General features: G+C 41.2%; 1 protein-coding gene across 1 annotated transcript in view; it reads left to right on the plus strand.

Annotated features, from left to right (window-relative positions):
• Nucleotides 1-27,141, plus strand: part of SEMA3C (semaphorin 3C) — a 265,500-nt gene that overhangs the window by 233,052 nt on the left and 5,307 nt on the right. The window contains exons 14-17 of the mRNA XM_063926949.1: nt 6,204-6,245; nt 6,904-7,061; nt 10,178-10,245; nt 13,828-13,958. Of these exons, the coding sequence (XP_063783019.1) occupies nt 6,204-6,245; nt 6,904-7,061; nt 10,178-10,245; nt 13,828-13,958 (399 nt within the window). The remainder of the gene's footprint in view (nt 1-6,203; nt 6,246-6,903; nt 7,062-10,177; nt 10,246-13,827; nt 13,959-27,141) is intronic.

The raw sequence follows: 27,141 nt of genomic DNA on the forward strand, positions 1-27,141 counted from the left end.
ACAAAAGTTCGACATGGACAAAAGGTCGACAGGAACAAGGTCGACATGGAAAAAGGTCGACATGAGTTTTTTATGTTTTTTTGGTGTCGTTTTCTTCGTAGAGTGACCGGGAACCCTAATTAGTGCACCGCGTCCCCTCGCACGGCTCGCTTCGCTCGCCATGCTTCGGGCATGGTGCCTTCGCTCGGCACAGATTACCGTTCCAATCGTAGTCCACATGGATCGTTAAGTATGAAAAAGTTCCAAAAAAGAAAAAAATTGTGAAAAACTCATGTCGACCTTTTGTCCATGTCGGCCTTGTTCCTGACGACCTTTTGCCCATGTCGACCTTTTGTCCATGTTGACCCAAGGTGTGTCGACCAATTGGCGTCAACCTAAGGTGTCGACCTTTTTGTTGTCGACCTGGAGTCCGGATACCCAAATTTGCTGCAGCGATCAGGTCTGAATTAGGCCCATAGTCACTGGTAGTTTGTTGCTCTTTAAAAAAAAATTCACATAAAGCGGCTCTCCAGCTGTTGTAGAACTATACATCCCAGCATACCCTGCAACAGTTTTAGCATGGCCAAACAGCAAAACTGTAGTAGTGCATGCTGGTATGTGTAGTTCAACAACAGCTGGAGGGACAAAGGTTCCCCATCCCTGACATAAAGGATGTGTAAATACAGTCTATAGTGCACATGTACAGCCACACATTATTCACTGTGAGCAATCAAAATAAGAGTTATGCATATACAGCTTTTTGCCATGCACACTAATCCATTTTCACCAATTTCATGTACAAAGGGGGTCATTCTGACCCGTTCGCTCGCCGCTTTTTGTCACAGCTGAGCGAACGGGTCCCTACTGCGCATGCGCCGGCACCGTAGGCGCATGCCAGATGGCCGAAGGCCTTAGCAGGGATGAGATCGCTTCTGCCTGATTGACATGCAGAGGCGGTCACTGGGCGGGAGGGTGCGGAACGGCGGCGTTTGGCCACAGTTTCGTGGGAGCGGTCCGGCCAACGCAGGCGTGGCCGGACCAAACGGGGGGCGGGCCGCAGCGGCTGCATGACGTCACACGCAGCCACTGCGGACCGGGGAGCGAAGAGTAGCTCCCAGCCAGCACGCTAAAACTGCGCTGGCCAGGAGCTACTCTTGAAGTGCAAAGGCATCGCCGCTGTGCGATGCCTTTGCACTTCTGCGGGGTGGGGAGGGGCGGCACTGACATGCGGGGCGGACTAGCCCTGTGCTGGGTGTCCCCCTGCATGTCAGTGTGATTGATCGTAGCTGTGCTAAATTTAGCACAGCTACGATCAACTCGGAATGACCCCCAATGTCACCTCAGTTTATTTTTAAGGGGTATTGCTTTGCTGCCTGATGTGAGAGCAATTTTGGTTATAGAGGCCACGATTTTACAAAAGAATAATCATATAGTTTATGGTAGATTGTGGTAATATTAAATATATTTTTAGCACATACAGTACAATACTGTATTCCTGAAAGTATGTACATGTTGTGTGTTATGATCTCAGCGATGGTGCTCCCTTTCTTACATCCATTAATGCAAAATGAGAGTATAGCAAGCATTAAATTATAGCAAATAGGGACAGCCATACAGTATGCGGATGAGTCATAGCGGGCTAGGTTTACATTAGCAGTCCCATGCACTGAACAATTGTTACAATGGGTGTGCAGAGCCGGCTGAGTTAATTGTAATTTATTGCTTCATGATGACGTACAGTAGGGACAGTGGCACTAACAGCAACTGCAGCTTTTCTTGCTTCATTATATTGTAAATTAACTGTATAGTTTCGTGGAATGGAGTTTCAGGTGATGACAGCTCATATCTTGGGGGAGATTTATCAAGCCTTGGAGAGCGATAAAGTATGTGGGACTTTGTCAAAGGCCTTAGTGAAGTCCAAAAAGACCACATCTACTGCTTTACCCTGATCAATATTATCGCTTACTTTCTCGTAGAATCTTGTGTTAGTTTGACATGACCTTTCCTTCACAAAACCATGCTGATTCCTAGTAATAACTTTGGAGTTATCTAAGTAAGTACCCTAGTATGCTATCCCTTAATATACCTTCCAGTATTTTCCCCACTATAGATGTCAAACTTACCGGTCTATAGTTAACGGGATGAGTTTTATTTCCCTTTTTAAATACTGGGACTACCTCTGCTGTACGCCAGTCATTCAATATCATTCCTGATGTAATGGACTCACTGAAAATCAAATATAGGGGTCTCGATAGCTCTGAGTTAAGTTCCATAAGAACCCTGGGGTAAAGTCCATCCGGCCCAGGAGATTTATTTATCTTAATTTTACTTAGTCTCTCTCTGACTACTTTCTCGTTTAACCAAGTACAACGCTAAGCTCACCTAAATCGGTCCTCTTTCGTGAATACTGATGAAAATAATTATTCAATAAATCTGCTTTTTTCTTATCATCATTAATCAAGTCATTCAACTCGCCCTTTAATGGCCCAATATTCTCCTTTTTTAACCTTTTACCGTTTATATTCTTAAACAACTTTTTGGAGTTTGTTTTACTCTCCTTTGCGATTTTGTTTTTCGTTTTCTATTTTAGCTGCTCTGATTTATTTTTTGCATTTATTGTTACATTTCTTGTAGCACTGGAATGATTCCGCCTTTCTGTCAGACTTAAATGCTTTGAAAGCATGCCTCTTTTTATCCATTTGTTCCTTGACGTTCTTGTTAAGCCACATCTATTTGAATTTACTATTCCTGTTTTTGTTGACCTTGGGAATAAAAAAATGAGTGTACTTATTGAGCACAGTTGTAAAAACATCTCGCATTTCAGACGTATTTTTACCATGAAATAGAATTTCCCAATTTATGTCCTTCATTGCTTGTTTCAGCAAGTTGAAATTAGCTTTTCTAAAGTTAAAAGTCTTAGTTAGAACCTTATATTGTTGTTTTTGGAAGCTGATGTCGAATGTGATCATATTATGATCGCTATTGTCCAAGGTCTTCCCTACTTTAGTATTTGATATTATCTCTTCATTATTAGTTAGTACTAGGTCCATTATAGTCCTATGCCTAGTTGGTTCCTCGATTACCTGGGACAACTAATGATCTTTTAGCATGTTTAAGAACCTGTTACCCCTAGCTGTATTTACTGTTTCGGTGTTCCAATTTATGTCCGGGTAATTAATGTCCCCAATGATAATGACGTCCCCCATTCCTGCAGCTTTTTTGATTTGTTGCAAGAGTTGTCATTCGTCAGATGCACTAATATCTGGTGGTTTATAGCATGTCCCTATTAAGAGCTTTTTTGTATCTTTAGCCCCACTCGAAATCTTAACCCATAATGACTCCACGTTATCTCCAGTCCACTCGTAAATTACCTCCTTTAAATACGGTTTTAATAATGGCTTAACATAAAGACAAACACCCCCTCCCTTTTTATTAGTCCTATCTGTCCTGAAGAGGGTGCACCCATACATGTTTGCTGCCCAGTTGTGAGAATCGTCCCACCCTGTCTCTGTAATGCCTATTATATCATATTGGTCATTAAGTGCAATCGTTTCTTATTCCCCCATTTTACTTGTTAGGCTTCTTGCATTTGCAATCATACACTTAAGTTTAGTACTTCCCTGATATGCAAGTTTTGTTGTAGATAACGTTTCCTTAGGAACTTGAGATTTCCTTAATTTACTATCACTGACTATTTTTCTCCTTTCCCCCTCTCCACCCCCATTATACTTTATACATCCCTCTTTTCTTTGCTCTCTAGTTATCCTACTAATTCTTTCTACTCCCTCCCCCCAGGCACCAAGTTTAAAATCTCCTCCAGCCTTCTAACCATCCGTCCCCCAGCACTGCTGCCTCCTTCTCATTCAGGTGCAATTCATCATGACAAAAAAGATGGCACCTGACTGAGATGTCCGCCCAGTGTTAAAAGAACACAAACCCCTCTTTCCTACTCCAGTCTCTAAGCCACACATTTACCTCCCTAATCTCCCCCTTCCTCCCAGAACTAGTGCGTGGCACAGGTAATATTTCAGAGAATATTACCTTAGATGTCCTTGCCTTTAGTTTCTGACCTAGGTCCCTATAATCTTTCTTAAGGACATCCCACCTACCACTGACTTTGTCGTTGGTGCCAACATGCACCAAGACCGCCGGGTCGTTCCCAGCCCCTCCCAACAAACGTTCTACCCAGTCTGCAGTGTGCCGTACCCAAGCTTTGGGCAACTGCACTACTTAATCTCTTTCCAAGGCTTGCTACATCTCTACTTTATACAGAAGTACAAACAATATAAACTTATAGAAAACAAAGACTCAGAAAAATATCGGTATGGACAAGGATCAGCTTAATTTACAATAGGAGGGAAAGGTATAGTGGCAATTAAAGAATGGCCTTAAACGCAGTATTACTTTCTGCCCAATGAAAACAAGATTAAATGTAAGACAACTGCCAGCCCCTCACCAATTACTTAAGGTATCCAAACTCCCCATCCAATCACACACAAAGAGCTCATCTGGACAGGTGGTGATGCTGTCCTTAGTAGGGTAGATATAGGGTGACCAATCCCGGGTATCAGGATTGAAAAAAGGTAATTCCCGGGATAGGCTCTTTTTCTGTGTGTCTGCTCGTCCCCTATGCCCCGCCCCGCACTGCATCCATAACTCACCATACTACGTGGGCGGGTGGGACACTTCCTTCTGGCTCAGTGGCGGGTGACGGCGGCCGGCTGACTATGCAACATGACCTCTGACTTCACATCATGCTGCACAGGGGGAGCCAGGAGGAAGGAGCCGGGCAGCATCTGAGCCTCCTGAGGAGGCTCAACGCTGACCGGCTTTAAAACACAGAGGGCCACCTAAACCCGCAATCCCCGGGATTGGACCTTCCATTCCCGGGATTGAATCCCGGCAGATTTTTGGCCTAAATCCCGGGATCTCGCAGATTGGCCACCCTTGGTAGAAATAAAATAGAAATAACAATTGGCCTTGGCCAAATGTAGAGAGAAAATATTTTTGGGGGCACACTTTTGGTATATATGTACATTTGATAGTGATTAATATTGTACATAAACTTTAAATCAGTCCTTTTAAAATAGAGGGGTAATATGACTATAAGAGGCAAAAATGCACTCCTAAAATGCAAAAAGCATTAATTAGCTCAGAAGCAAGAGACCTCCCAGCCCAGAAAGCAGTAATAAAAAGCAGTAAGACATGCCCACAACTCCTCCCCTCCAAGTCACAATAGGCAAACACATAAATATACCATACTGAAGAAACAACCACCTCAAAAACATTAACCCCTTGCTATTAAATGTGTGCTGTTTGTAGCCTGTAGGATTAACTTATATATATGCCTTATGTTACCTTTTGCTGTCACTTTACTTCCACGTCCTGTCCCAGTCTATTCTTTGGGCATGGACAGCCATGAAGTAGCACATGCAGAGGAATAAGGAAGTAGGAGAGGGGAGTAGCCTGCATAATCATGGGTAGCAGTGAGGTGAGGCAGATCCTTTCCTGTCATACTAACGTATATGCCAGAGTTTTGACTATAAAGTATATGAAAAATGACAATATATTAGAAATATCTTCTTTGTATTGTTCTAATCATTTTTATATTCAAAACTCTGGAGTATAAAAGTCTACGGCAGTTGAGGCAGTGCCTCCCCTGCCTACCCTAGCCTCACATCTCTGATCAAACTCACCATATTTCCAGCAGTATATACTGCTGCACCTGTGCATAATGCCCACATGTACCACCGGGCTCATACAGTATATTGTGTGTAAATCTGATTTTGGTACTGGCCAGTGCCTCCTGAGCCATTTATATCACTGCACGGCCCTGCCGAGTAGGGATCCATCTGTGGCTGGGCTTTAAATATAGGCAAGAGCAGCTAATATCATTTCTGGTGAGATCAGCAACTGGAGACAAACTGTAAAAAGCTTGACCCATTTTAACATCCCTATAGCGATACCTGCTTTAATCAGTTATGTACTTAATGCTGATTTTGGAGATTTCAGTAACATTATCAATAAATAGCAGTGAAACTAAATTATTGTGGTGTAATTCTGTGAAACATTATTTAAAGTCTAAGTATTTGATAACTAAGCTATTATACTGCATGGTAGATATCTTAGTAAGTATCATGATTTTAGATTAGTTAACAGATTATTGTTAAATGTTTTATTGGTTAATCTTATGTTTTAAAAAAACGTCTATTTTCTTGGTTTAGAGTCATTCCCCCATAACGTCAATGAAGATTTCTCCAAAAAAGGTAAATTGGTTTGGACTGACTACTTACAAATTACTTTACATCTTTAAATCTGGTTACAAGAACACTTTATTTTGATAAAGGCTATAACAATTGGACAGTGTTACAACAAAGTAACATTTATCTTCTCAGTGTTGAATGTTTCTGAATGCCATGTACGGTTCTTTTGCAGAACAGCTTAATCTAATTTTATGCACTTGTAGCGAGAGATATAGCCACATGCTTAGAATTATGCAGCTATACAAGTCAGAACTTAATGAAGATTGCTGACAGAGTGAACACTTATTTCTGCCAACAAATGCAATTACTGTAATTATAGTGTGTGTGTGTGTGTGTGTGTGTGTGTGTGTGTGTGTGTGTGTATATAATATATATATATATATATATATATATATATATATATATATATAAATCCTGCTTTATTTATATATATATATATATATATATATCTATCTGGAACCACAAGGGATTTTGTGTATACATACAGTATATACACACATGCATACCCTCACATTTAATTTGTGTCCATGAGTGACTCTTGAAATGTTACCGCCTTTAAAAGGTCTCTCTGACAATTTAATAATACCGTTTTATTGTCATTGTTATTCTATTCTGAATAGGAATGAGGCAGCGTATTTAATTGTAACATTGTTCTTCACAGCAACAATTGTATGTCAGCTCAGAGGAAGGTGTCACACAGGTGTCTTTGCATCGCTGCCACATATATGGCACTGCCTGTGCAGACTGCTGCCTGGCCAGAGATCCTTACTGTGCCTGGGACGGAAAGTTCTGTTCCAGGTATTATCCATCGGGGAAGAGGTAAGAGGTTGATATGTTGTGTATTAAGTTTCGGTATTAGTAGAAATATATTTCCTCTTATTAAACTGAGATATAATGAATCACTATTATACCAGTTGAAGTCTAATAATATCTCTCAATAAATGCTGGTTTCTTTTTTTAGTTGCATTGCACCTCAGTGGTAGTATAGCACTAACTGATTATATTAATGTCCCTATTTACCAAGCTCTGGTTCTAGAACATCACTGCCTTTTTCTCCAAAATGAGCTTGCCATGTAGGAAGTGGCATATTATAGTTACCACTGTAATTATCAGCTGACACTTACTTATAGAATGAAGGCTTTTTGACCACCTCCGTTTCCTGTCCAGCGTTCGCATGGGTTACCATAATGAAAGAAATGTCACTCTAAAACTGCCCACATTTCTGTCAATGGCTGCTGCCACCAAGAAGGTACTTTAAGGATAAACACTTAAAAATTCCTTTAGGCTAAAGGGAAACAGTTAGTTTCCCAGCTCTCGGGATCCTGGCAGTCAGGATACTGACGCCGGAATCCCGACAGCCAAGAAAATCCCGGTGGTCAGAATCCTGACCGAGGCATGGAATCCCCACTCGGGGTGTGGTCCACGCCACTCACTGAGGGAGAATAAATTTGTGTGTCAAGTGAAGCTCACCATCGGGCCCGAAGCATGGCGAGTGCAGCATGCCCGCGAGGGGACACGCTGTGCTCGCCACTGTTGAGATTCCAGCGAAGGTCCTATGACCGCCGGGATCTCGAACTTCGGGATCCCATACTGAATCCAGGCTGAACAGAAATCATTCAGTACATGCTGTAAGTGCACTGTGGCATGCTACAATCTAGCAGTCAATGGGTTAACGCTGTACACTGCTCTCCAGTCAGAGTGTTAACACATCTAGTAATAACTATTCTGTAATCTATGTGGATTACTTTAGAGCACAACAGGCACAAAATTTTAGACAGGGGGTTCCCAGAACCTCATTTTAAATTCTATTGATTATCAGAAGTGAAATGTATTTATTAGGAAACCACCTATTTTTTTTTATACAAAACTTGGCACACTGGCACATTTTCCAGCTAGAGCCACTCTTTTTATCTAGTAGGACGAACTAAGTATTTTATCTCTGGTCATATTTAACAATCAATTTTCCATTGACCTGATACAGCATGAGAGCCTGGCTCTATGATACAGTGTATATCCTTTGACTTTGAGGCCATGAATATTTTTGATTTAAGTATATATTCCCAGAAATAATGTTATATCTGTGATGAGGTAGCACACACATCTATTTATGACCAGTTATTTATATAGCGCACACATATTCCGCAGCGCTTTACAGAGAATATTTGGCCATTCACATGGATCTTATATTCCCTATCACATGCACACACAGACACATTCACGCTAGTGTTAATTTTGTTGGGAGCCAATTAACTTACCAGTATATTTTTGTGGGAGGAAATTGGAGTACCCGGAGGAAACCAACGCAAGTACAGGGAGAATATACAAACGCCACACAGTTATGGCGATGTTGGGAATTGAACCCATGACCTCAGTGCTGTGAGGCAGTAATGCTAACCATTACACCATCCGTACTGCCCCATGAATAGACACACACATGAATAGACTTATAGATCCAGGTTCTGAAAGATTGGCTATTCAGGTAATGAAATCTGCAGTAATGAAATTATACTCATGTAAACACCATTTAACTTGACTTGCTCCTTTTCAAGGGATGTACGCCTGGATCCTGACTGCCAATCACCCGTACCCAACCCTTTTCAACCACCATTTATATATTTCCATGAAATAAAATTGGTTACTTATGGTGGCAAACTGGAATCACAATCTTGGTTGCCAGTGAATTGTTCTAGTTCCTGAAGTCCCAATTGCTGTACATTAAACTGAGCATTATTGTATGTACAGTATAGTGCAGTGGAAAGCTTAAGCATTCACAGTTCTTTTTGAAAATCCTATCGGATTGTTCAAGCTACAGTACATCATTTTTGGGTATCCAGAATGTAGGTCAACATGGATTTGGTCGACAGTCAATAGGTTGACCACTATTGGTTGCCATTTACATGGTTGACACAGGAAAAAGGTTGACACATTAAAATAGTCAGAGACAGGACAGGTCGACATAACTTTTTTTAACAAATTTTGATTTTTAACTTTTTTATACTTTACCATCCACGTGGACTACGATTGGGAATAGTAACCTGTGCCGAGCGCAGTGGTAGTAGAGCAAGGTACCTTGCCCGCAGCATGAAAGATGACACGGAACACTAATTGGGGTTCCTGGTCATGTTACGCAAAAAACACCACCAAAAAAGTATAAAAATGTCATGTCGACCTTTCCATGCATCGACCATTTTCACGTGTCGGGTCGACCATTTTCATGTGTTGACCATGTCAAGACGACCAATAGTAATTGAACTAGTGACTGGCGACTTAATTCAGGTCGAGCTGTTAATCCGTAACCCATTTTTGACCATTGTGTAATAGGGGAGATCACATAACAGTGAGGGTTATTTTTTTATTTTTTTTCGAAGAGTCATTGTAAATAAAAAGCAGCAATGATCTATGTATAGGCAGTGCAGACCATCTTATGTATTGTTAATAGGGGAGATCTATCTCAAAATGTCAGTTCTAATGCAGTCTAATAAATAATCATGTCGGCTGCTGATAGATCCAAGTAACAAGGAATCTAGCAATGCCGGTTATAGTGAAGAGAGTGCCTCCCTGGTTAAAATTTATTAAAATGTAAAAAAAAAAATGCTATTTCTTAAAGTTAAAAATTGATATAGACCTTGTCACTAAATTGCAAATTACATAAGGACACACAAACACTATGTGGCATCTCTATACTCAGCAGGAGTTGTCATTTAATATTTGAGATACTGTAACTCTTTAAAGCTACATTCACTGGACCATTTTTCTTTCTACTTTTGGCCGTATAATGCTTTTAGATAGTAAAATACTTCACTCACTATAGGAAATGATGTATATCCCTAAAAAAAAAAAATTGTAAATGAACACTAGAAAATGTAGTGCAGCTATTTTTTTGCTACCTCAGGCAAGCGTCTCAGAAACGTAAATTTTGTGTTTTCATGTTTTAGGAGAAGTAGACGACAGGACGTAAAGCATGGGAATCCAGTTACTCAGTGTCGTGGATTTAACATGAAAGGTATACCTGTTACAGTATATCTGTTTGTGCGACGTAGACTTTTTGTAATTTAGCCATGGTGAAACACTAATCCTAAGTACATAGTAGACTATAAGCAAGCTAAAACACACAACTGATTAAAGTAGCACAATGGAGGACAAAATAGTAAAATTGAGGAAAACGTACACAATGTAGGGTAAAAAGGCAAAAGACACTTACTGTATGATATGAGTGATCTGCACCACTGTGCTTACTTTGCAACTTTATACCAATTCTATTGCTATAAAAATACAAATCCTAAGTACCTAATACACTGTAAGCAAAATGTGAGGCAAAAGTTTACCATCTGTATAAAAAGCCAGATCTGATAGTGACCTGTGACAAAATAAACTAAAATGCAAAATTGAGGGAAAAGTAGCAAAATTTAAGAAAAAAGTACACAGCCATATGGCACAAAAAGGATAGGTGTATCAGAGCACATCTGTAGTTATCTGTCCTATACATCTGAACAGTGGCACCCTAGACATTACTTGTTTTCTACTTTTGGATTACAGGTTGAGTCTCCCTTATCCAAAATGCTTGGGACCAGAGGTATTTTGGATATGGGATTTTTCCGTATTTTGGAATAATTGCATACCATAGTGAGATATCATGGTGATAGGACCTAAATCTAAGCACAGAATGCATTTATGTTACATATACACCTTATACACACAGCCTGAAGGTCATTTTAGCCAATATTTTTTATAACTTTGTGCATTAAACAAAGTGTGTCTACATTCACACAATTCATTTATGTTTCATATACACCTTATACACACAGCCTGAAGGTCATTTAATACAATATTTTTAATATCTTTGTGTATTAAACAAAGTTGGTGTACATTGAGCCATCAAAAAACAAAGGTTTCACTATCTCAATCTCACTCAAAAAAGTACGTATTTCGGAATATTCCATATTTCGGAATATTTGGATATGGGATACTCAACCTGTAATACAGGTTTGATGACTGCAAATTATACTTAAAAAAAATAATTACACAAATAGAATATCCTTTTAAGACCAAGAATTGTGCATGTCTACAATCATAAGCATATTCATATGCATTGTCAGACACTGCAAGGGTGTCACTTAGTGGGGAAGGAGGCCACTCTGGTTGTCTAAGAGACTTCCCCTGCCAGTTTCTGACTTAACCTCCCATACAGCAGTTCAACCTCTAGCTGTTGTGTCAACCAGTCCGCTCTGCTACAGTGGCCATTCTCCCTGCTAATAAAGTGCCCTAAGCCCTGTATGACTTGGCTAGTGGAAGTTTTACTCTAGTTCTTCTCCTGTGGATACTCTACTGGAATCACTACTGCTCTTCAGTATCTCCTGGGAATATCTGTGTTTACCTGCTCACTGAATTCTTCTCTTTATCAAATTTACTTGTGTCTAACTCTGAGTTAGCCTCTGATAATTGCTGCTGGGTTTCAACCAGGGTGCCGGAACCTAGGGTGCCGGAATACTTGGTGAATACCAGTACCACGTTAGGCTCCGTGCCTCTGGGTTGATCCTGGTTGGTGATGATGCAGAATCCTTACAGCTCCTGTGAACCCTGGCAAGCATATGCATTCTACTCTGTAGACTTTTAGGAACATGATAGGGAGTGAGAGGGCAAGTACAGTAAAGGCATCAGGCTTGGCCCCAGCCACATATGTGCCTGCCAGGAGAAATGTCTGCTGATAAAGGACTGGTGCAATGATCTGGATATCTGCTGATGATCACTTGTACCGACCTTGCTAGTGTTGAAAAAAAAAAAATATGTGCTTAACCCCCAAAAGAACAAAATGCTCCCATCAGCAATGCTTATATCCTTACTTGGATGTGGGAAGTTGATCCCTCCCCACCCAAATTAAAGCAATAACCAGCACTAGGCTAATACAACCTCAACTTCGTTCTGACAACATACAGGGAAGCTTGCTGTCTATAGGGGAATAAAACCTAGGGACAAATGCAGCCCCTCCTTGATAAAAAAAAAAAATGCAGCTCAATGGATAGGCTGTGGAACTTGTGTTTTAATGGAAAAATGCTAATATTCATCTTTAAATATGTTATTAACCTAACTCCCATTGGCAAAGGGTGTGGGCGTAGCCTTAGTATATTCAGCTTGAAGCTGTCTTCTCCAAAAGGGGAGGGTACATTTATTTTTTGTGAACCCAATTCCACTAGGGCAGGGGTTCCCAAACTGTGTGCTGTGGCACCTTGGGGTGCCTTTGGGGCACTTGCAGGGGTGCCTTTGATTGGTGGTCCAGGACCAATTAAAATTATTTATGGTCATTGTAATAGGCAAAACCAGTGCTGGTGGCTGCCAATCATAGAATATGTGGACAAGCAGAAGTAAATCCTGTCCCTCACCACATAACAACCTGAGGATGACATGTAAACACAAATCACGTAATTGTATTTTATTTTTCTAAATATTTAAATAAAAAACTTCAGGCCTAGGGGTGCCATGAAAAAAATTGCTGATACTCTAGGGAGCCATGATTCCAAAAAGTTTGGGAACACTGCACTAGGGGATTTATACCTGTGTGGAACATATGGATGAGAGACATTATGACTGGGGTACCCCATGCTGCAGGTTTCCCTGTTACAGGTCACCAACCCAGCCGGTCATAGGTTATAACTGGTAAGGTTTTCTATGGGGGCCACAAGCTGTTAGGATATTTAAAAAGCCCTGACTGGAGACCTCTGTAAGTGAGATAAAAAATACAATAATGGATTGAACTCTAACATAGTTGTTACATGCTCTTAACTGCAGTAAATATCCCATCACAACAGGCAAACGTCAACTGATGCTGCTGTAATAGCAAGATAAGTAATTGCTGGTTATTTTTAGCAGTCTAATTTAAGATGAAGCTGACATGTCACAGTGTTCTCTGCATCTCCTGTGTATAATGTACATTCAAAATCCAAGTTGGTGTATTTGCTTGTGCAATGTACTTTTTGTAATATAAAATGGAAAAGCAATTGTCACTCAGTAAACATTAATGGTATAATCATATACGGCTTTTAAGGAAATGAACATATACAGTTACAAACTATGCATCTAATAATATTTTAGAAAGGGCTAATTTTACAAACTGAATAATCCTACTTTTTGGAAAATAAATATTGAGCATTAACTCTAATGCTGCAGTCTTACCAATGAACATGAAATATTTAACATACAACAATGACCCTTTCATGCGGTTTTCAATGCATAAAAATAATGTTACATATTTACAAGTCACTGGATAATATTACAGATTAAAAGCAAATTATTATATGTGTAAGGTATACCACAAAGTTTGATCACAGGGCATAGTTTCTGATTAACAATTTCCGTTGCGTTTCAATTTACATTCCATTTTTTCCCAGAATAAACTCATGATTCATTAATGATTGCTGATTTATATACTCATATTGTCCAGGTCCCGGTGGTTTAAAGCATGTGGTGTGGCTCTAGTGTATTTATATTTTCCCTTTGGCTCAGGTTTAGGTAGCTAAATATTTTAAGTAGCATTGGAAAAGTCCGTATATTTGGCACAGTTCAAAGGTTTTTTTTTCTTCTCTTTTTCCAGAATACAGGAACACTGAAGAGATTGTTCAGTATGGAGTCAGAAATAACACAACTTTCCTGGAGTGCATTGCAAAATCTCCACAGGCCTCTGTTAGATGGCTTCTACAGAAGGATAATGACCGGAGGAAAGAGGTGAGCTGTAGCACTGAAGTTTAAACCAGGGTATTTGAGACAAATGATTAACTTAAATCAGTTTTGCTCCAGCAGATTCCATTTTAAATACTATGTAAGTACAAACTGATGGACTACAGTTTATCTAAACGCTTACTAAATGTATGACTTTGATCACAGTTGGCAGCTTCTGCTTCTCCAGATGTTGTTCAGCTGCAGCTCTGCAAGTGATATGCAGTGCATTGCAGTATCTGACAAATTTCCTTACCATGTAGGTCCTTACAAATGGTATATGTGCTGTATAAACGTGAGAGCTGATATGTACTATGTAAAGCATAAAATTATGAAATTAATACAAATAATATGTATGCCAGATTTGTAAAATGTAATTTTTAAACACTTAAAACACCTAAAAAATCTTTTAAGTAGGCTATGAGTCAGAGTAGAATACACAGTGTCTACAGTATACTAAGTATCCAGCATTTGTGTTCCCATTGAGACTGTAAATTGGGTGGTCTGTTTTTTACATGTTTTGAAACTTTTCTACAGGCTGCCACATTTGCTAGCTTGTTGATTAAACTTTATACAATTAATTATTTCAAGTATGTTGGTTATATGATAGCAGAGGAAGAACATTTTCCGTAGCCTGCTGTTACTTTATAGAATTGCTTGGAGCTCTCAGATTTTTGCACACCTTGGCCAGTATTTACTAAAAATCCGAGTTTGTCCGATTTGTGTTGTTTTTTTTTAAAGTCCCAATCCGGGAATTCACTAAGCACAAATCTCGGCAGTGTTTGGACTATTCCTAATGGTTTGATTTGCAAAGTTCCGAAATACAAATGAATAGACCATCGGTCAAACACGGCTGTTATTTCATACAATACGGGCATTCACTATTCATTCGTATTTGGGTGTTAGTTTCTGAGTGCTCAAGTGCGGGTCTGTTTTTTTTCGAATCGTTAAAAAAAGCAGCAAAAAAATAGACCTGCTTTTTCCAGTCGAGTTTGGATAACCATGCACGGATCAGTGAGATCTGTGCATGGTTATCTATGGGAAAGGGTCTGTTTAGTGTGAAAACTGAAAAAAAATTGCGTGGGGTCCCCCCTCCTAAGCATAACCAGCCTCGGGCTCTTTGAGCCGGTCCTGGTTGAAAAATTATGGGGGGAAAAATGACAGGGGTTCCCCCATATTTCTTCAAACAGCACCGGGCTCTGCGCCTGGTCCTGGTTCCAAAAATACGGGGACAAAAAGCGTAGGGGTCCCCCGTATTTTTGAAACCAGCACCGGTCTCCACTAGCCAGGTACATAATGCCACAGCCGGGGGACACTTTTATACTGGTCCCTGCGGCCCTGGTATTACATACCCAACTAGTCACCCCTGGCCGGGGTACCCTGGAGGAGTGGGAACCCCTTAAATAAAGGGGTCCCCCCCTCCAGCCACCCAAGGGCCAGGGGTGAAGCCCGAGGCTGCCCCCCCCCCCATCCAAGGGCGGCGGATGGGGGGCTGATAGCCTTTTGAAAAAATGTGAATATTGTTTTTAGTAGCAGTACTACAAGTCCCAGCAAGCCTCCCCCGCAAGCTGGTACTTGGAGAACCACAAGTACCAGCATGCAGTGGAAAACCGGGCCCGCTGGTACCTGTAGTACTACTACTAAAAAAATACCCCCTAAAAAACAGGACACACACACCGTGAAAGTATAAGTTTATTACATACATGCACACCTCCATACATACATACTTACCTATGTTCCCACGAGGCTCGGTCCTCTTCTCCATGTAGAATCCTTGGGGTACCTGTGAAAAAAATTATACTCACATAATCCAGGGCATCTTGTTTTCTTTGTATAATCCACGTACTTGGCAAAACAAAAAAACGGAAACCCGACCACGCACTGAAAGGGGCCCCATGTTTACACATGGGACCCCTTTCCCCGACTGCCAGGACCCCCTCTGACTCCTGTCAAAGAGGGTCCCTTCTGCCAATCAGGGAGCGCCACGTCGTGGCACTCTCCTGATTGGCTGTGTGCTCCTGTAGTGTCTGTCAGGCAGCACACGGCAGTGATACAATGTAGCGCCTATGCGCTCCATTGTAGCCAATGGTGGGAACTTTGCGGTCAGCGGTGAGGTTACTTTCGGTCAACCGCTGACCGCAAAGTTCCCACCATTGGCTACAATGGAGCGCATAGGCGCTACATTGTATCACTGCCGTGTGCTGCCTGACAGACACTACAGGAGCACACAGCCAATCAGGAGAGTGCCACGACGTGGCGCTCCCTGATTGGCAGAAGGGACCCTCTTTGACAGGAGTCAGGGGGGGTCCTGGCAGTCGGGGAAACGGGTCCCATGTGTAAACATGGGGCCCCTTTCAGTGCGTGGTCGGGTTTCCGTTTTTTTGTTTTGCCAAGTACGTGGATTATTACAAAAGGACACGACACACAGGATTTAGGTGAGTATAATTTTATTTTCAGGTACCCTGGAATCACCGTCGAGACGTGGGCCGAGTCGGCATGTGAACATAGGTAAGTATGTGTGTGTGTGGGAATGTATGTAATAAAGTTGTACTTTCAAGGTGTGTGTGTCCTGTTTTTATTTGGGTATTTTTTTTGCAAAAGAACTATAGGTACCAGCGGGCCCGTTTAACCCCCGCATGCTGGTCCTTGTGGTTCTCCAAGTACCAGCTTGCGGGGGAGGCTTGCAGGGACTTGTAGTTCTTGTGCAAAAAACAATATTCTTTTATTTTACACTTGGCTATCAGCCCCCCATCCGCAGCCCATGGATGGGGGGGACAGCCTCGGGCTTCACCCCTGGCTGGAGGGGGGGGACCCCTTGATTTAAGGGGTCCCCACTCCTCCAGGGTACCCCGGCCAGTGGTGACTAGTTAGTGATTTAATGCCAGAGCCGCAAGGACCTATATAAAAGTGTCCCCCGGCTGTGGCATTATCTCTCTGGCTAGTGGAGCCCGGTGCTGGTTCAAAAAATACGGTGGACCCCTACGTTTTTTGTCCCCCGTATTTTTTGCACCAGGACCAGGCGCAGAGCCCGGTGCTGGTTGATCAAATATGGGGGAACCCCTGTCAATTTTTCCCCCATATTTTTTCAACCAGGACCGGCTCAAAGAGCCCGAGGCTGGTTATGCTTAGGAGGGGGGACCCCACGCAATTTTTTCCAGATTCTTAAACACTTTAAAAACCTTTTTAAGGTACACAATGAAGCCCTGCACGGATCTCACAGATCCGGACGGGATTTACTTGTGTTTTGTCATCACTCCCGTAAAACACTGCCTGATATTACGAATCACATCGACATCGGAAAAAACGATTGTGCAAAACTCGGCAGCTTAGTGAATGATCGTATCAGGATTCAAAAAGTTGCAGTAAAATGCACCCGATACCATTCGAGATCAAAAACCCTTCAAAACGGCCAAAACACGAATCTATGTAAATATACCCCTTGTTGTTTTTGTTGTTTTTTGCTAGGCTATGTACTTTATTTTTAATCTCTAACCGTAAGTGTTGTAATTTTTTTAAATGTCAGTTTACTTATAACCAAGCTGGCTCCACTTCAGTTCATTTTCAGTGTGCTTGTTAGACCTACAGTATGTTCCTTTCTACTCCAATTGTTTTACCATCTGTCAGTCTTTATACTGACTATTTCTTCCAGGACTTCATTCAAAAATGTGACTTTCACTTTCAAAACATTCAGCAGCGCTGACATTTTTTTCAACGTCTTTGAACGTCATGAGACCTTATGCCTTTATTATACTTCATCACCCCCACCTAAGTGTTTGCCTGTGCTCTAGTTAGATTCCGGAGTGCCCTTCTTCACTCTTATTAAATTGGTCCCTAACTTTCAAAGCTATTGCTTAGTTGTTTAAAAAAAACTGCAAAAAAAATGCTTATTACAGAGCTTAATCATGACTCTGTCTTTCTCTCTACCTCCATATAACACCACAATACTGATTCCTGATCTACTGCATGTTCTCAGGAACAATCACTAAAGCACCTTATTTTTGTAACTATACAATATCTGGTTCTGTGGTTTATCACTTTTTGTACACCGTAGCTAAGGGCGTAGCTACCATAGGTTCAGGTAGTGCAGCTGCTATGGTGCCCAGAGCTGAGAGGGGCCCACCTACCCTGTCAAAATTACATGTGTTATATACATTTTTTGCCATTGGATGGTACGTAGGAGTCCTTTCATACTTTTTTCCTTGGGGCCTGCAATATATCTAGATATTCCCCTGGATTTACTCATTGTAGTGTGGTATAAAATGAACTGGAGGACATTTTTTAATATTATATAATATGAACCAGGGCACTGTAATGAGGCACAATATGAACGGGGAGCACTATATAACATAATGTTAATTTGATGGTACTGTGCAGCTCTGAAATGTGACATAGGGTGAATTTAAGCACTACTTAGATTCATAAAAGAAACTAGGGCACTACTATTGGGCATAACATTAAATAAGGCTCTACTGTGGGTCAGAAAATGAACTAGGGCACTATTACAGGGCATAAAATTAACAACTGCTGCAGAGAAGTGTCTCTCTAGAAGCATTGGGATGGGGTCCCCTTTAAAATGTTGCTATGGGGCCCACAAAGTTCTGGCTATGCCCCTGCCCGTAGCACAACATTTCCAAAAATAAAAACTGAAATCTGGCTTGTTTATTGCTTACAGTACAGGTAGAGCACAAAATAATGGAAACACTAGTATAAAATAATTGAATAGGGTGTTGGGCCTCCATCTACAGCCAGTTTGGCTTATTCGCCTCATAAGTATGAGTCTTACAATATCTGCGACTGGACCAGGAGTTGGGGGGTGGAGCACCATTTTCACAAGAAAGTTGCTGACATACAGCTGGGTCATGGTGGCGGAGAACATCTTTGGCATCATTCCAGAACATCCCATACATAATGGATTAGTTTCAGATCTGGTGACTGAGAAGTACATATATATATATATATAATGACATCAGTGTCATGCTCATCACACCACTCAGATAGTGAAATAATGTATCATTGAGTGAAAATGATCATTCATTGCCATAAGCAGTGATTATGATTGACCTTACTTTGTAAGGTACTTATAGCACTCAGGCAATGTCAGAAATATGTGCTTTATCTTCTTACATAACCACCATAGTTGGAATCAAGCACTCACAACTTAAAGTTCATTAGGGCGGCACCACATGTACATTTTTATTTTTGTAGAGAACACAGTGGTAGACGATGCATCATTCTAAATCGCCTTCTTTCACTGTTATTATTAACAGTTATTTGTATAGTGTCCATCTATATCAGAGCGCTTTACAAAGAATATTTAGTTAATCACATCAGTCCCTGCTCCAGTGCCGCATACAAGCTCTAATCCCCATAATATGTACACACACATGCACACTACAGAAGCCAGTTAATTTATCTGTGTGCTTTTGGATTCTAGCAGAATATCGGTGTACCTGGAAACAACCCACATAAAACAAAGAGCACATAGAAACTATACACATATATGGGCCTGGTGTGAATTGAAACCAGTGCTATGAGGAAGCAAAGCATATCATACCCGCAGTGGTTTGCTAATACCACTAAATACTGAAACATGCGAACGGACAGTAGTGTTTTCTGATCAGTTTTGCTGTCTGGTTTCATCACAGGTTACAGTTTGCATTCAATGGATTTGTAGTTACTTGCCTACTTTGCCTTGCCCACTATTACTGTTGCTGTGTTTTCTTCTGCAGTACTGTAAATGGAATTCAGTGTGATATCCCGGCTGTCGGAGACCGACACCGGGATTCCGACAGCCGGAATACCGGTGGCAAGTGCAGCATGTCCCCTTGCGGGCCTGATGTGCTCGCCGCGCTTCGGGCCTGGTGTATATTCCCCCTCGGGTGGTTGTGTGGTTCACCACCTGAGTGGGGATTCCGGGCGGTGGTCGGGATTGAGACCGCAGGTATTTCACTGGGTGTCGGGATTCCGGTATCTGTATCATGACCGCCGGGATCCCGGCAGCCGGAAACTTGAATGCCTCCCAAGTAAATGCTGACATCACCTTAGACACTGTTGATTTATGAAACAGTCTCTTACATCTTCTCTAACAACAATGCTAACCATATTTATAGGCAGTCCATCTTATTTGCACATGACTCTGACCATGCAGGGATGTTATTTAGCTAATTAACACAGCTGCTATACCTGTGCGGTATTTCCCACTTTCAGTATGCATTGGGTTCCTCATTTTCCCAATTGATTATTTTCTTTCTCCTTTACCTGTGTGCTCTTATGTCTTTACTATTACTTCTCTTATATTTCTTTCTGATATTAAATTCTATCTACCAAAATGAGTAGTTATTATTCCAGCAGCTTTTGTTTCTTTATCTGCTTTTTGATTCGCTGACTGTACTTATATCAATTCTTAACAAAAAACATGTTGAGTTAGTTATCCCTCTCACTAATCCAAATGCTTTGCTTATCCTATGGTACAGCTGCTAAACTGGCAGAATGTCTTCTATCTTTCAGAATATTTTTTTCAGTTTCCTTAGGCTTTACACTATAGGGAAGAGGATTAGCTCCAAACCCCTCAACCTCAATTATTGTCAGAACAAGTAATAAAACCAATCCATCATTCAGTAGATATGAACCATACTATCCTGAAACTTTTATTATGTGTTCAAGACTCCTCCAGACTCCAACTCTAGTATTTATCCATCTTTTAAAACCAAAGAAAAACTTGATTTGATTTTGAATGTATTTAACCCCTTATTTTAGACAAAGGGGTAAATGTAATAGTAGGGTAGGGGAGGATCAAGAGAGAAGGGCCCATATGCAGTCTCCGTTTGTCCCCTCCCCCTTTTCTGAAATTAGCCTTTACCACAGTAGACTCCACCGTTTTCCTGGTCATTTCTATAGGCGCAGATCTATGATGGAAACATGACACTTGCACTATGTTCCCGGTGATACCTACAGTACAGATGTAGAGATAAGTATGCTGATTGGGTGCAGGGTGTGTGGTGTTCTCCCCGCTGGACCCAGGGGCCTGTGTGCAAAGCACACCCTGCATCCATTATAGGTATGCCCATGGCTGCGAGTTTGGAAAGTGGAAGTTTCTGCTGTGTTTCTGATAAGATTGAAGTAGCCATATGTAATAAAATGTGAGTAGAGGAAAACTCACCAGAAACTCGCCACAACCGTTCTGGCGGTGACACAACATGCCCTCCAGATGTTTCTAATGTTAAAGATACTGCTCGCTGGATGTGATAGGCAGTCAGTTGTAAACTTGACAGAATATCTCTCCAAACAATAGACTATCCCCAGGTCAGCAAGATTGATGAAATCTGACATACAGTATATAGTAACTCCTATTACCTCACATAAGTGGCCTATTTCAATACATTCAAAGGCTAAAGAAATAGGCCTACAAGCCATTACACTACAAAAAAAACCACTTTGTCATGTTTTAATGTTAGTTTTATTTCAGATATACAGGTACAACATGGATTATCTGGCACCTGATGGTCTGGAACCTCTTTTAATCTGGACACATCAGGCGCTTGGGGGAATTAGGCTGGTGGGAGTTGGGATGAGGGAGGATTCAGTCAGGCTGTGGGAGGGCTCAATTAGGTGGTGAGGTAGAGTTAGGCTGGTGGGGGAGGGCTCAGGCTGCTGGAGGTTTAGGTGATGTGGGGTGGTTTAGGATGTGGGAAGGCTCAGTTAGGCTTGGAAAGGTTTAGGTGCTGCAGAGGGGGGAGTTAGGCTGCAGGACGGCTTAGTTAGGCTGTGGGAGAGAGTCAGGCTGCAGGAGGTTTAGGATAAGGGGATGGGAGAGTAAACCATTGGGATGCCCCTGTATATACCACCGATAATCCAACAAAATGGATAATCCGTTACAGTGGTGGAACCAAGGGTGCTGGATTATCGGTGCTGTAAATGTATTTTCAAATATAGTTTTGCAACCAATATTCATATAAAGTGCTGTCCTTAATCATTATCAAATGTGTCCTTTGAGAAATGCCTGAAAAGAAATTTAATAGGTTAATATAGGCAAAAACTGTCTGATTCTACAGCTACTTTTCCTGCTCAAAGACTTCTTCACTAGGATGTACATTTCCTAAGTGGTGGGTTTGCAATCTAAGCGATTTTGTAGCGGTTTACAGGCAGACTCGCCTCCTGAATATCTCCTAAGCACAAACTAGCAGTAAAACCACTGAGAAGCTACATTTTAGAATAGAAAAGAACATCCAATGACTATAGATGTTTTTTCCACTCCAAGAATAGAAAGTCCAGCTTTACTAAGATGTGCACTTTTGAAGAAGTTTGAAGAGAGCATTTGTGCAGGCTATTATGTTGAAAGTCATTAAAAATGTAATATTAATAAACAGCTTGGAGAGCCCTTGCAATGTCATAATTAGCCCAGGGCTTTTAATCCTAGTTTGGTAGTGGCAAAATAAGTGGAAAAATGGAGTAGGGTCCCTGTTATTTGTAACGACCAGCACTAGGCCGAACCGGCCAGTGCTGATGATACTATGGCAGGGGGACCTCCAGAGTGAGGTACCCCAGCCAAAACGGCAACCTGCTCTAGACTTGTCAGCCGAGGATTGGAATCCCTAGAAAAGTGGGGTCCTCCAAAAAATGGCCCTTCCCTCCCTGCGGATCTTTTCCATACCCTGTCGCATAGTAAATGTTGCCCTAGATCTTCTTAAGGAACCTATTCAGTAGTACTTGTCTCTGACACAATAAAGAAAGAGGTGACACCTAGCATTTTTCTGATATGGTGACCTGTAGCAGCCATCAATTTCCCAGTCAGACTTCTTCCCGGACTACGTGCAGTAACTATGACATGTGGATTATACAGCTAGAAACATCAGCATGTGCTAATTAAGTGTCAAAAACAGTACACCATATCATTTTCAGGCACTTTCCCCTGAGCGTGTAATATATTTGTAACTTATTGCTTTCATTTATCATATATTTTTTGCAATAATGTATTAAAACATGGAGAGAAGAACTAGTTAGAAGTTCTTATGCTGCTTTTTATTATTCACTTCCCACTGAGGAAGTTTCTTTTATGTATATGTCAGAGATATTTTACAGTTTGACCTGTTAACTTTACAGCATGGCCCAAATCACCAGCTGTTTCTTTCTTCTAGACAATAGCAGCATCATTGTCTGGAAATTATTCTTCCGATTGCCAAGAGACAAATGTTACTTGGATTTATTTTACAAGGAAAGATATGTATATGGTGCGCTCTTTGGAGTGAAAGTTGAGATTGAAAATTGTTCAGAACCAGCTGCAATACGTGATAAAGTGGAGCAGATCAGTTTCGTATAATAGCGTCTCTATATACAGTGGTAACAAACAAATACTTAAATATATACACTACAGTTAAGCTTAGGATCTTTACACTTATGTCAGCAGTCTTACATTACTTTTAATCTATTTCCCTTTAACACATAATTATACAGGATTTATAAACATTGCAGAATTGCATTGTGTACTTATTTCTAAAATAGATTACATTTTTATCTCTCTTTAAAATACTATATATATATATATATATATATATATATATAAAGAGAGAGAGAGAGAGAGTTGGTTCTTTTATTATTTATGTTCTCACTGCACATGGGTATTCTTACCTGAGGAAAAGGCTTGATGCCTTGAAACGTCGTAAGCCTGCCATGTCTTTTTATTGCCATGAACACGTTTGTCCTGTTTGCACCATGATTTGAATACAAGCTTTAACAAAGACCTTGGAGTGCCGCCTCTTTTCCATTGCCGCATACACCTGAGCCACAGGTGGGGAAGGATATGCTACTATATATATATATATATATATAGAGAGAGAGAGAGAGAGAGAGAACAGCAGTGACCGGCACTCCTTACTAAACGGTGGCAGTTGCCCCGGTGCCTTCCAGTGGATTGTGAACACAAATAAGCAAAGATGAAGGAGGCACTCACAGGTCTTGCAATACAAACTAAGTTCAGCAGCCAGACAGCATGAAGTCGTCTGACTGCTGAACTTAGTTTGAATTGAAAAACCCGTGAGTGCCTCCTTCAGTTCTGTGTGTGTGTATATATATATATATATATATATATATATATATAATTCAACGAAATGGTGTACAGGTGCGCCGGTCAATGTTCAGTTTCCGCTTAAAAGATGAAAAGAAATCCTCAAGGTCATCAAAAACTCTGGAATATAGCACTAGGTTTATAGCCTTTCAAAAACCGCTACACCCCTCCTGTAGAGACTCCGGACTCCTGGGGCTAAATGTAATAGAATGAGAGTTTCAGAAAGTGAGAGATTTGGTAAGATTTTTCAGTTTTTTTTAAAAAAGGCAATCATTTACACTGCAAAACCAGGTTGATCTTGCTTTGTAAATGATTGCCACTTAAAAAAAACTGCAAAACCTTACCAAATCTCTCACTTTTTTAAACTCTCACTCTATTACATTTGGCCCCTTGAGTAAGATAGTCTAAATACAGAAACAGAAGAAGAGGGCGCACATAGTGTAAATCACTTTTATTTAAAACAGATAAAATCCCTTTGGCAAAGGATCCATATTAACACACAAGATCACTGTGACATAGAATCAACATTAAATAAATGAGACTCGTATCGAGGGTCTCACCCGTGTGGACTGGTTACCACATGATGTATACAGAATAAAAGCTCCAATCTCTGCCTGCCGGAAAGGGCTGTACTGCACTGGGAACCGGGACCTCAAACCGCGCCAGCGGCTTACGGGACAACGCCGCGGCTCGTTGAGACACCAACACAGGCAGGAGGCACAAACCAGTGGTCAGGTGGGAGGCAGGTACGTCTAGCAGGCCATGCCTCTAAGCATTTCACATGTAGCTTCGTCAGGAGGCTGGCCTACTGGACGTAATGCCTGTCATTTGTAGTGCTGGTAATTCCCTGTTTGGCAGTCAAATGGTCGAGTCTGGGTTTGGCAGATGCCGAGAGAACATTACCTGCCTGACTGTATTATGCCAACTGTGAAGTTGGTGGAGGAGAGATAATGGTATGGGTCTGTTTTTCAGGGTTTAGGCTAGGCCCCTTATCTCCAGTGAAGGGCAATGTTAATGCTTCAGCATACAAAGACATTTTGGACAATGCAATGCTTCAAACTTTGTGGCAACAGTTTCCAATTCCAACACAGCTGTGCCCCAGAGAACAAAGCAAGGACTACAAAGACATGGTTTGAGTTTGGTGTGGAAAAGCTTGACTGGCCCGCACAGAGCTTTGACCTCAACCCCATTGAGCACCTTTGGGATGAATTGGAACTGAGATTGCGAGCCAGGCCTACTTGTCCTATATCAGTGCCTAATCTCATAAATGCTCCACAGAACGAATGGGCACAAATTCCCAGAGAAACACTCCAAAATCTTGTAGAAAGCCTTCCAAGAAGAGTGGAGGTTGTTATAGCTGCAAAAGGGGGACAGACTCCATATTAAAGTATATGTATTTGAATAAAATGTTATTACAGTCGCTGTTGGTTTAATAGTAAGGAGTCAGAATACTTTTGTCAATATAGTGTATCTCTGATGTACGCTGGGCTTAAGAGAGAGAAATCTATTGTAATCATTCCTAAAAACTGGTTACACAGAGACTTGCATTAAAATAGTAGTGAGTTATGAATCATACAAAAGCAGTTGATTAAATCTTAGAACCAGAACCATGACTTATTAAAGTTACATACAGTATGCTTACTGGAAGTCAGATGCTACCAGGATTTCAGCATGGATTATAGGAACTTGTTCAAATGTGTCCACATACACCTATTCTCAAATCACTTCAAATAGCCTGATTATTGTGCCATGGACAGCAACTCACTGTACACAACAAAATGCTTGCAAATAATATCTATATGCCAGAGCAATAAAAAAGCAGCTGCCCACTCAGCATTAGCAAACATCCAGCTACAAGCAAATGACCGTCACCATCCACTAACTGCACATGTCCCTGACCAGCTGCAAATAATACAGCTTTCCATTGTGTAAATGCATATTTTCCTTCTATGTAATTGCACAAGCATGTCCATACTGTACTCTGCCCATGTTAGAATTCCCCAGTATGCCTGTCCAAGCACAAGCAAGCATACTGTAAGTGGCAAAATCACACAAATCTGAAAGGGATATACCCACTGCTCTGGACATGTGCAAAATCCCACAAATTATGATATACAAACGGACAACTGACTCACTTTGTTTTGTCCATCCTGTATTTTACATTATACCTCCATTACCCCTATAATGGGGAATATTTTAGTATACCACTTTAATATACGCTATGGGAAATTCAAGTGGGAGAACCAATCAGAAGTAGCAATGTCTGTGATGCGACTTCTTGTTCACAAACCACTTTGCTGCCAGTGTAGCGACACTAAATACAGAGGCCTGGGAACAATATGCTAATCCAGGGGTCAGGGAACTTTTTTACCTTTTATGCCAAAATATATTTAGATACGCAGACGTTACCCCCTTGATTTGGAAGTGTGTATATATATATATATATAATTCTTTTTATTATTATTTTTGCCAATTATTTTTTGGCTATTAATGGGTTACTGAACACTTTCTCCCCAAAACACCAGAATGACTGTAAGAAAGATGGATGAGGGGGGAAAGAGGGGGGGGGGGGGGGGGGGACACGACTTTTAGGAGACAGATGGTCACATCCTCACCTCAGTAATGTCAGTGGGAATTTCCTACTGTTATGTGGGCCACTGTCTGATCCTGCGGAACTCCGTCAGCGGTCAGCCACAGAACACTTCAAGTTCTGTGTGTGGGTTGACGGGCCGTGGGAGGACAGGACAGCGTAGGACGGGCAGGCATGAGGGAGCGCAGTGTGATGTCAGCACGTCACACCGCGGCCAGGAGCACAGCGCAGGGTGGGCAGGAGGGAGCGCGGTATGACATCAGCACGTCACAACGCGAGCCGGCCGGTGCTAGACGGGGCTGTGTCTCGGCAGCGCGACCGTCCATTACCCCCAGGAATTTCATTTTTACCCCATTTGGGGTAATTTATCCCTGTTCCCTGACCACTGTGCTAATCAGTTCCAGGTGGTTGTGAACATTTTAATTTTGGGCTTTAGCGGTCCTTTTAATAAAACATACATATATTCTTATTTTTACATAATATTTAGTATCTATAATAAATTAGTAAATGAATCTATGACTTATGTCATTTATAATTTTACA

This window comes from Pseudophryne corroboree, chromosome 6 (assembly GCF_028390025.1).
Source record: "Pseudophryne corroboree isolate aPseCor3 chromosome 6, aPseCor3.hap2, whole genome shotgun sequence".
Lineage (NCBI taxonomy): Eukaryota > Metazoa > Chordata > Amphibia > Anura > Myobatrachidae > Pseudophryne > Pseudophryne corroboree.